The 12,500-nt window shown below is 32.9% G+C and overlaps 1 protein-coding gene across 5 annotated transcripts in view; it reads right to left on the minus strand.

Annotated features, from left to right (window-relative positions):
• The window catches only part of Rdl (Resistant to dieldrin), a 1,076,482-nt gene that overhangs the window by 267,813 nt on the left and 796,169 nt on the right, over window positions 1-12,500 (minus strand). For all 5 annotated transcript variants that reach the window (XM_068376336.1, XM_068376335.1, XM_068376334.1 and 2 more), the window contains one exon: window positions 711-937. In XM_068376336.1, the coding sequence (XP_068232437.1) occupies window positions 711-937 (227 nt within the window). The remainder of the gene's footprint in view (window positions 1-710; window positions 938-12,500) is intronic.

The following is a 12,500-nucleotide window of genomic DNA, read 5'->3' on the forward strand; positions in this document are numbered from 1 at the left end:
ATCAGCAACTTCTTAAAAGAAATATCATTTACACTATTCTTTATGAAGAACGTTCAAATCATTCTCTATGGCAGTAGGTATTTAATAACCACTTCTGTTGCTAAAAGTATAAAATGTCAGGAAATTAGGTTAATACTACTTTCATCTTTATCATCCAACATCGATAATCCTCGTGTTATGTAAGCAGGATCGCACTGAAAGCAGACACATTCCCTTCAACATCCTCAAACGTGAAACTCTTCTTCTAAACTTTCCTAATGATAATCAGACTCAGGACGAGACACTTATTATTCAAAATCAATAGAGTCAATTTATTGCAACGGATTACGAGGTGGACGAACAATTGGATGCCTCCTCTCTTTTCCTTCCCCTACCTAGCAATGTGGTATATACTTAGGAGAAATACTATTTCATAATGAACACTGCGTCAATAAAAAAAAAAAAAAAAAAAGCGGCAATTCTATGGTATCAATTTTATGGATGAAAATAGTGACATTTTATTAACTGCATTGACGAGGCAACAAATTTTTGGATTGTGAAATGGATATTTAGGGTTAGGGGTGAATTTGGGAGAAAGGGAAAGAGGTGTTGGATGGATGTTGACATTAACTCTGCCGAAATATGCTGTAAGATGGGAGGCTTCTGTGACTAGCATTGTCCTTCTGTACCCACTCACCCTACCTTGGCTCTACCTAGTATGTCACTCTTACCTGATACTCCGCAACACTTTCCCTTGGTTGGTGATTCTGAGCATCTCATTAGAGGTGGTGGCCATGTGAAAATAGGACTTCTTCTCATTGGCAAAAAACGTGTCTGGAACCCAGATTTTCTGTAGATACTCCGATCCCACAGTTAGCTCGTCCAAACCCCCGCGGTCGGGGAAGGACAGCCTAGGATCGGTCCAGTGTTGGCGGAAATAAAAGTCGAGAGTAAAATCCTGAAGAAATCGGAGAAACAAAAGCAAGTGTCAGCTAGAGAATTGAAGAAAGATAAATCATTTTAAAGAGGTCAGAGAACACTTGATTTGTCTGACTTATAATTTTTTTTTCTGTTTTAAAATCTATTTTCTCTCTCTTTTGGAAAAATCGAGTATGATGGTAACTGTTGGTCAAAAAGTAGACATGAGTCCATAGAAGTCAATAAATATGCATAGCTATCACACGTGATATCCATCCACATCGTCAGTCATTCCTTTTATAGACAGAAGACAAAGAAGAAGAAGGATGAGTCAAAGAAAAATAGGAAGTTATTTTAAGGATTTGAGGAAAGAGTGAGAAGTGAAAAAAGAATGAAAGAAGAAGAGCGAAGAGGCTTTCAAAATTACATGTGATCATCAATCGAAAGGAAATTTTGTGGGTGTGATCATTATCATTATCATCATGATCATCTGCATTGTTAGAAGTTCTGGGCGAAAGGAATATTTTGTATTGTGCAAAAAAAAAAAAAAAAAAAAAAAAAAAAAAAAAAAAAAAAAAAAAAAAGACTAGATATAGGGAGACTACGAAAGCAGTACTCAGGTTATCTAAAGATGGTATACAATGTGTAATTTTTAACTTACTCTTCTGTTTAAATCAATGCGTTAATTAATAATTTCTAAAGGGAGATTGTGGGGGTGTTTCTTGTCTTGAATGAAAAAAAATATTATAAAAGGGATTGCATAAGTAAGCTCATTACTATATTTCAATAAGATAACATACTGTAGACCAAATTTCTATGGTACTGTTGGTTAACGTAATTGTGTCAGGGCGTGTTGGTTGATACAAGATTAACTTTGAATATGTCGACAAAGTGTAAATCGATACAAAATACAGGAGACGGAGGAAAAGTACTAGAAAGACTTAAATGTGAAAAGATAAATAGGTAAAATTAAATGGAATATAGCAATAATAGAGCCATAGATATAAAAGAAGAAAAGGGAGAGAATCAAATATGAAATGTATAAAATTCAGAAAAGAAGGAGCAGGAGAATGAGGAACAGACGGAGACTAAAAAGTAGGAAAGGTTGAACAACAAGAAAACCATCACAGGGACACTGTTAGCAAAGGAAAAACGTGAATTGAACATTCCATCTTCAGTGATATAAATTAGTGCCATTCCAGTCAGACAGAATAATAAAAACATAGGGATTGAGTAGACAGAGTAAAACTATAACTGTGACAATTTAAGATGAAAGACAGATGCTGGGACCACCTCCGTCTGAAAATCTAAAATATAATTTAACATGTGGCAGATTACCATGAAATAAACATGATTCATAGCTTCCACTGGACTCCGTTTTCATTCATTGAGACGGCATCCATGATTAACATACTCTTGTAAAATTTCTTAAGATTCAGGGTAAAAAGTCAAATAAAAGAAATAATAAATAGAATAATTATAATAATAAAATACCATAAAGAATCATGTGTGATATGAATAAAAAATGAAAACAGGTTGTTTCAAAGTATATGGTCTTCCTTTTTTTCTTGTACGGAGTATTGTGTGAAAGCTTTAAAATTCTCCTGTACACAGAAAAAACAGGAAGGGATGGTATGTGCATCGAAAAGCGGTTGTAGAAAGAACAAAATCCAGGTGGCAGGGCTTGAATTTGTAGCATTCAGAGATTTTGCCTTTAGCAAACGTCACAATGACTATGTCGTTTTTCGATTGATTTCTTTTTATTTCCAAAAATAGAGTAACTTTAGCTGTATTTTTAACATTTCTTATGGTTGTTTACCGCATTCTTTAAGAGAAAACTGAGTGCTACAAAATAAAAACGTTGTTGAGGATTTTCGGAAATAGCCATATGTATTTTGTGGAGGATATTTCCAGATATTAGGAAGAAGAATTATGTATAATGTATGTATCTAAATCATAAATACACACACACATACACACACACACACACATATATATATATATATATATATATATATATATATATATATAGATATATATATATGATATAGATATATATATATATATATATATATATATATATATATATATATATATGTATATAATATATATATATATATATATATATATATATATATATTGATATATATATATATATATATATATATATATATATATATATATATATATATATATAATGTATATATGTATACACACATATATACATATATACGTATATATACACACATATATATGTATATATGTAACTTTATATATGTAATTTGTCTACACACATACACACACACACACACACATATATATATATATATATATATATATATATATATATATATATATATATATGTATATATATATATATATATATAGTATATGCATGCATATATATATATATATATATATATATATATATATATATATATATATATATATATATATATATATATATATATACATATGTGTATATATATATATATATATATATATATATATATATATATATATATATATATATATATATATATATATATATATATATATATATATATATATATATATATATATATATATATATATATATATATATATATATATATATATATATATATATATATATATATATATATATATATATATATATATATATATATATATATATATATATTTATATATATATACACATATATATTGAAATATTACTTGTGGGGGAGGGAAAAGATGAATATACGTCATGGTTAGTAGGTATCTTAAAGTTAGTTGACTGAATGGTCCCTCAACTGCTTCACACTTTGATATTTCATGAGAACATTTAAACGAAAGCCTTATGATAATACTTAGCACAAACTTTTTATCAAATGAAACTTGAGGGCATTCTGTTTTCTATCAATCTGTTCTTTTATATACTTGCTTCATCATATCTATGAATTTAACTCAATTGTTCCAGTCTAAACAGCCTTCCTATTTTTCATATCTTATTTGATGTGAGATTGATTTTATGGTTTATATATTCAACTACATTGAAACTTGTCATAACTTTGACACTTATTTAATCATATTGATCTAGAAAAACTACATCTTTGTCGAATGACTTTAGTTCGAGAAATTTAGTTCAACAAAAAGCACAGGGGTTTTATTTCAGAGAGAAAAAGAGTTGTAAAAAAGATATTCATATCAGCTATATAATAGGACAGTGAATCAAGACATCGGTACATTGATTAAGGGGTGTAATTTTTTTTTTTCAGATATTGAGGCAAATACGGGAGATTTGTTGGTTAGGGGAGTACAGTTATCCCCCTAAAAATGTAAAAACAAATCCTGCAATTAAATAGATACACTGCAGCACTACACTTCTACAAAGGATTCGGTAGTGTTGATATCAAAGTCTAAAACTCTACTTTATATTCAGTTTTCAGTTATCAGGAAACACCCCTGATATGTGTGTAAACAATATCTATATATTTAAAAACCAATTGCCAATGTTAACGACTGGGTCACTTGACGATATGTAGGTATATAATTAGGAATTAAAAGAAAGGGAATCATAAAAACTATTTGGTTTCGGAAGAGGACAAGACATATTGGAAGATAAGTGGATGGAAAATCTACCCCAAAAGAAGAAAACTAAAACAGCTTTTGATAGTCTATCTCGGAGCTTTCTCTTACACAAAGAATGCTGGTTTGGTACAGATCGGAATAGAATAAAAATCCAGCTTGCATTCCAAAAGGGTATATGTACAGTCAGGATTTTATGCCTCCAAATGAATCAAATAAAGGGTTTTACAACTGCTGCCTATTAATAATTTATTTTACCTCTTTTAAATATAGGAGGGCTATGGAGGGAAGTGCACAAAGAGGAGGAAAGTGCAGAGCTGACAACAAGATCGAAAGCCAAGCAAACATTCATCCGAAAGAGACAGACACAGAGGAAGGGTTGGTTGGTTTTCCAAAGAATTAGTAGAAAGTTAATAAGACGAAGAAAACCTTTGCTTTTCATATATATATATATATATATATATATATATATATATATATATATATATATATATATATATATATATATATATATATATATATATATATATATATATATATATATATATATATATATATATATATATATATATATATATATATATATATATTAATTAATCTTTGCATTTCAAACTCTGCCGATCATGTCAAGCAAATTACAGGTATTCGAAGAGGCATAAAAGCAATGGTAAAGACGTAGCAACAAATTGATTCCAGTGCAAATATATTCAAAACCCCGGTAGTAAAAAAAAAATTGAAAATTGGAGAAACAAAAGTAAAAAAAAAATGCGGAAATGATACGACGAAGGGGCAAAGTGTAAGAGAACACTAAAGATAAGAAAACTATTTTTTTTTTCTTTACTAGAGAGGAGGTGTGCAAGTGCACTGCTTGAAAACATCTCGTGTTATTTATAGGATTTATATGCATAATTGTGTCAGCGCTCTGGCATCCGCTGCGTGATCACATGGCCTCAGTGGCAACAAACAAATTTCAAGGCGTAGGAAAGAACAACAACAAAAAGTATTGGTGATAAAGACAGGCTGTGGAAGACGACCTCCTGAAGCTATTTTGGGTGTTTTGTCCACGGCCTCTGATTCTAAGCAGGCCTAGAAGCCCAACAGTTACCATGACAAATAAAAGGATGAAGACGTACAAAAATTTCGAGTAATGAGAGGGTACAGTAAAGAAGGCGACTTATTTGATGCTATTGCAGAGAAGAATAAATGTGGAAGGCTGGTTGGGTTACTGTCAAGAGACCGGAAGTGGACGGACGGACACACGACTCAAGGAGTGGAAGTGGTTGATTACTTTATAGGGCTACAGTCAGGAAAAATTTCTGACAGGCATGTGGAAGAAAATAAAAGTTCAGGAAGAGCTGGAATTCCAAACACATCGACAAGAATGGAATGAGAAGGCCATGAAGTTCATCGGATTATCTTTAAGTGTCATTTACCGAAGTCTTGGGTATAAAGGTTATATGTACTATATGGGTTACAAATTTACTCTAAAAGGTGGAACCCTGGTCGGTAATTTTTGAAAATAGACTACAGTATACAGTAGTCTTGGGCAAGAGGAAAGCATTCAAATTTGGAGAGGGAATAACTCTCCTTAAGGCGCTGAATGGTCATTTTGTGTATATAAACAAAGAAAGGGTAAGATTGGGGGAAAGATTATGAGTTGCCATAGTCCGACGGGTAGGATTTGACAAAACCGGACATCCCCTAATTTCAATGCTCAGAATTTGCGCCAGAGAGATAATGTTTTGGCGCTTTTCTCTCTGTTCGTCTGGTCTCATCGTTAACTCCACTTTCGAATTCTCTTCCTCACAGACCTAATATGAGGAGGAGGAGAAGTTGGAGTTTGATGAGTGTTGCCGGTGAAGTCGAGCACATCACTGTATGGTTGGTCTCTGTCTCTCACTCCTACTATCTATCTTTTTCTTTTTTTCTCTTTCTCCATCCTTAGGGGTGAAGGATTAATGAAGAAAGAGTGATGCAAAGCCCACCTTTGTGCAAGGCTGAAGGGAGTGCATCAGCAGTGTGTCTGATGTTTAATTACCTTATACTTCTCAACACCTTGCCATTTGCTTCGATGCGCAAGAGCTCATTTGCGGTGGTGGCTGTATGGTAGTAAGCTCGCTTTTCATTAGGAAAGAATGTGTCGGGCACCCATATTTTTCCGGTGTAGTCTGTGCTCACTTGGATCTCACTTATACCTTTATGTGCACTGAAATCTAATCGTGGGTCTTTCCAATGCTGCCGAAAATAGAAATCCATTGTGAAATCCTGAAGGATGAAAGAGAGAAAAAAAGACATCATGAAGCAGGAAGTTTTGTTTTGAGGCACCATCATTGCTACTTTTTTAAAAGAAAACAAACAAACAATCAAACAAGTGAGAATGATCAATCTGCAGTAATTCCTTAACTCTAGTGAGAGATCAAGAAATCTTCGCGCTCAGCTTTTCCTAGAAAACAAAATGTGGTAAGAATCCTTTGTGGAAATCCATGGGTGAAGCCTCATTACAGTTTTTTTTTTTTGTTATTATCTTATCTAATCCCTTTTTGCTATAGTGGGACTCTATGACAACAACACCAACGGCTTTCTTTCCATAGGGGAAACTGCCTTTAAGTCGTCTTAGTATTGTACGTTCTTGGCTCACCACTATTGACTCCATGTGAAGATTAACAATCTATTTTCAACTGCAGCTTCGATCATGACAAATTTGAGGTCATAAAATGGTGTCTGATGAGCATCCCTGAATTTGTTTGATGTTTGCATTTTATTATAAAAAATCGGTGCTTCTTCCATTTCTAATCAGTAAAGCAAAACTGTACGGTGCTTTGAAAACCGCACCGGACATAATTTAGTTTTGAATACAGAAAGAGTAGGGGATGGGGACTGGATGGAATCAGCGGGATAAGATTAAATTTCAGGCAAAATGAAACTAAAAATCTATGAGGTGGTATGTTAGTTATCAGCAATGAATAAGGAATCTGTGAACCTCTGGTCCGTTTGTTAAATGAACATTTTCCTTGAAGTATTTACTGTGGCGAAACTTTTCTCTATTGCAAAGTTCAAACCTAAAAGAAGTAAGAGTGCAGGTGCCGTTCATTAACATGTCCCTCATATGTTATGTATTGGTCTACCTACCGTTCATAACACCACTGCTAATCTAATGGTAAAATAGCACGAATCAAGGTCATTCACCATGAGTCACTGTAGGTGTATAAAAAAGATCTTTAATGCGTCAAAAGATGGCAAGCTAGTGAGGCAAAGACATGATGTGGTAGTGGTGTTGAGAAAGAGAAAGTGCTATTAGCTTCGGCGGGACATTGCAAATTCAAACTTAAGCTAGATTATATAAAACTGCGTGTTGTAGACAAATGGGATCGAGCAGTGGTTAAAGACTTCACATTTAGTAACCAAGAGGTTTCAGTTCGTTTATGGTAACAATGGAAAGTACAAGAGGCAAAGATAACAACTAGGGAATGCCTGCCCTAAGGCTTTTGCTGCAAAGAAAACATGTTCATAACACAATAGCAATTTGTATTTATTACCTCAAACGTGAAAACTTTTTTTTCTTCCCAGGAATGAAATACGAAAAAAAAAAATACTTGATTTAATTTAAAATAGATATCTTCGAAGATATAGAAGGATATGCCTCTTGACTACATAAGACCCCTCTATCAAAGCTGGAATGAAGTCACGTAGGGTAAACAGGGTATGGTTAAGGCAATGGGATGCAGTCCAAATCAGTAGGGATACTTTGGACTCCTCATCCCCCCTCCCCATAACAAAAACGAGATGTGGCTGGCTGGTCAAGGACGAAATAAATTGTAATCGAATCTCCACGTTGATACATAGATGTAATTATATGAAAAATGAATGAAAAAAAAAAATATCTATGATAGTTTATCAACCAACAAACAACAAAAGAGAAAAAAACAAGAAAAATGTACATGACAGGATTCATATATTGATGAGAATTCTGCAAGTACAGTAAACTATATATTCTAATGAATAGTGTAATAGGTTTTCCTTCGCTTCTCGGACAGCACAAAAACCACCATACTTTGAAAAGCTTAATGTTTTCCAGGTTATAGTCAGTTTTAGCAAAGAAGAGACAAACACCAAGATAAATGTACCTGTTTCCACTTCGCAAGCATCGAGTAAAGCTTAAACTAGAGAAAACAGAAAGTAGATAACAAATGAATACTACAGGAGGCCATTTTGTTATCACGACAATGAGCAAACTTAGGCGGATTGAGTAAAACAGATTTTCATTAAATTATAGAAGGGGAAAAAGAAGTGTTGTATCATGCAAAAGTCACTTCACCGCGGCTGGAATCGCCAACGAAAATGAAATAATGATCATGAGGATACAAAGGGACTGAGGGCGGGGAGGATTCCAAGAGCAGAGTAGTGCTGAGTGCTGATCACAGTAAAACGCAGAGACAAATTCTTAGCGAAAAAAAAAAAAAAGGAAAAGAAAATTGCTTTGCGTGCTACTGATCGGACATGAAATTATCTGTCTCAATGAACTTATACTTTCCTTTAAATTCTATATGATATTAATCTGATATAGCTGATCAGACGTAATTTGTTAGTAAAAATATATGTTAACAAATATGAGTAAAAAACAATTTGACGAAGCCGTGGGCAAAAAAAAAAAAAAAAAAAAAAAAAAAAAAAAAAAACAGGAATAGAAACGTTAAATGTTTTAATGGGAAATGCATAAGAACGGTGCTTAATATGATGACAAACTAAATAATAATAATAATAATAATAATAATAATAATAATAATAATAATAATAATAATATCATATACGTTTGGTAACATAATCATAAGATCTATTATATAGTGCAAATTAATAATAACAATAATCACTATTTCCACTAGCAGTACTTCAGCTACACTCACTGCTCCTGCATGACTATTTAGATAGCAGCAGCAACAGATGTTGCAGTATCAATAGTACTAATAGTCGTCACAGCTGAAAGAAAAAATAATGACAATAATAATAAATTTGTTATTTTTATGCAAATTAATTGTAAATTTTATCCTAACTGTAGTTGGCTAACACTCAATACTCAAATTTAAAAAAAAAAAAAAAACACTGAATGATTGAATTTCATTATAAATCTGTTGAAAAGAAAGGTACACCTTAATTGAAAAGAAGGGGAGATTGGTGGGAGGTATTCATACTTGTGATTTGTTAGACTAACGACTCCTAAAAGACCTTTCAGGTGCAATCCATTGCCCAAAGAAGAGAACTTATTTGGTGATTAATTATAATGCTTTCGTAGAGCTCCATGGCCAATACAGTGAATTTTTTTTTCATATACACACACATATATATCTATATCTATATCTATATCTATATCTATATCTATATCTATATCTATATCTATATCTATATCTATATCTATATCTATATCTATATCTATATCTATATCTATATCTATCTATCTATCTATCTATCTATCTATCTATCTATCTATATATATATATATATATATATATATATATATATATATATATATATATATATATAATATATATATATAATATATATATATATATATATATATATATATATATATATATATATATATATATATATATATATATATATATACATATATGAGCAGTAATGTTTTTGAATATTTCCAAATAATCATGCTCTATTAACTTTGAACAACATGATCTAAAACAGTTGAAATTATTATGATTTCAAACACCAAATCAGTTTCTCCTTGACCTGAGAATGAACCTTGAAATGTTGGTAGGTCATTATCAAGCTTTTAGTGACTTTATCAACATCTTATCTTTATTTGATCGTTATTTGAGGGTTAATGAGTGAATAAAGGCCTCCCGTATTGAGCGCTGCCTCGATAGTAGCACAAACAGGCTTAAAGTGTTCGCCTCAGCACTGGCACAAACAGGGTCACTCCTGTTCTCAAATAGGTTTCTATATATCTTATATCTTCTCTATGTTTAAATTTCTATTATTACATTTATTTCTTGTATGTTACATAAAAGACTGTATTATATGCAGTTCCTTTTATTTCTTTAATGAGTTGAAACAAAGTGAGCGAAAATATAAATCGTGTGGTGGTATTTAGTTGAGAAGCTGCCTTAATTATCGAATCCTCTAGAAGTTACGCAAATAAAGAATTTTGACAGTCATCCGTACCTATCTAATTCTTATATTGAACAATACACCGTTTACACTGCTGTATCCAGAATTATCGCTTTCATGTTAGAGAACAGTCAAAGAATGGGGTTCTTTGCTGATTACCGACTGTTTAATAAATAAATATATATTTTTCAAGTAAAAACCTGGGGACTCTCTAGAGTAAAGTCCCGAAGTCACCGTTGCTTACGTTTCTTCTTTTCTCTCTAATGATTTTATTTTGCATCTTTCGGAGGATGAGGAGGAAGCAAGGCTTGCGTGCGCTGATAAATCACAATTGAAATTTCTTTTTTTTTACTAAAGTAAGCTCCCTGACGTGCCATGTTCTGTAAGCGTACCTTTTGTGTGAGCCCAGGTGTGCTTCCCCATGCTTTTTATGTATAAATGGCATGCCATGCAAGCGTTGATCAAAAGTCACGGAACCAAAAGCTTTAAGGGAGATTCTGAAAATAGTACTTTTCTTCTCTGTCTAGCCACTTTTATAAAACATTCATAGAATACATGATTAAATTTCTGGAGATAAAGAGATAAAAATGAATAGTAATATCATTACTGATGATTTGACGTCATAAAAGCAAATTTGGAGACTTTATAATGAAAAAAAATTACAACAGATGCACCTTAATAATGAGCTTGATCTCTTGATATCTAAAGGATAAATGCTTAAATCTACCTTACTTCTACGTGCATAACCTCCAGTTCAGTATTTGGCACTCTAAAAAATCTAGCGATAAACAAAGCCTTGATATCTTTACTCATGTAGGTGAGTAAGCTAGCAATAAAGAAAAAGCTATCCATACCAATGTGGAGGTTTATAAAAAAATCCTTAATACTACAATCGGCACAAAACAGCAGGGATTTAGCGTTGACAGCTACAACGGATTGGCAAACATTGACAGCCTACACGGACAAAACAACAAACACACCAATAGCAACAAATTCATTAGATACCAGGAAAAAGTGGTTTAAGGGGACATGTTGTTGGTCGCATCTAAGATGCGATATGGAAGTTAACATGGCTTATAGGGAGCTTTATGTTTTTAGATATAAGGACGGAAAGTCAGAGGATTGAGGGCGTGCACAACCGGACAATAAAGCTGTGGATTAAATTAATATCAATACAAGAGGGCTAGTAGATTTCCGTGGTGGTGATCCATTTTCTGGACAGGTCCACTAGAGATCATCAGAGCGCATGCAAGTAGAAAGCTTCAATTTCGGGACAAGGGGTTGACTGTGGTCTACAAGGTGGGTGAAATAGATTTGGGTTTCGATTAGTGTTCTAAGGAGTGTGGAATAAAGGGGGAGGATATAGGATCAAGGTGTGATATACTGAGGCTGGAGGAAACCTATTTTGCTTCCACCTCGTACAGTCAGGTGGTTAACCAGCGTTTCCACCAGCTGCTGTTAGTTGGGGGGTGGGGGGGGGGGGGTATATGGTGCAATCTTAAAGGCTTTCAAAAGCAGCAAACAACCTATTTGGCTGTCTCTCACAATAACAAGTAATATTCTACAATGCAGACTAGGCCTATCTGGTTGAGGCAGGTGCAGACACAAGCGGTCTTGTTGGCCAACTGCTTGTGTGATATAGGAGGTGTTAGATTAATAAAATCTTGATTTGGGAGACAGACTACCAAGAAGACTTTTATATATTTATTTTCTTGAAAATGAGGTATATCAAGATTAGTGAAAAATCTCAAATAGATTATAGGAAGACAATGTCTAAATACCACATCGTAAAAATATCTATAAAGTCGATAAATCGTACCCTTAGGTCTTGCTAGTCAATACAACTACTAATATGTTAAAGCATGCAGAGAGAGAGAGAGAGAGAGAGAGAGAGAGAGAGAGAGAGAGAG

This window comes from Palaemon carinicauda, chromosome 7 (assembly GCF_036898095.1).
Source record: "Palaemon carinicauda isolate YSFRI2023 chromosome 7, ASM3689809v2, whole genome shotgun sequence".
Classification (NCBI taxonomy): Eukaryota; Metazoa; Arthropoda; class Malacostraca; order Decapoda; family Palaemonidae; genus Palaemon; species Palaemon carinicauda.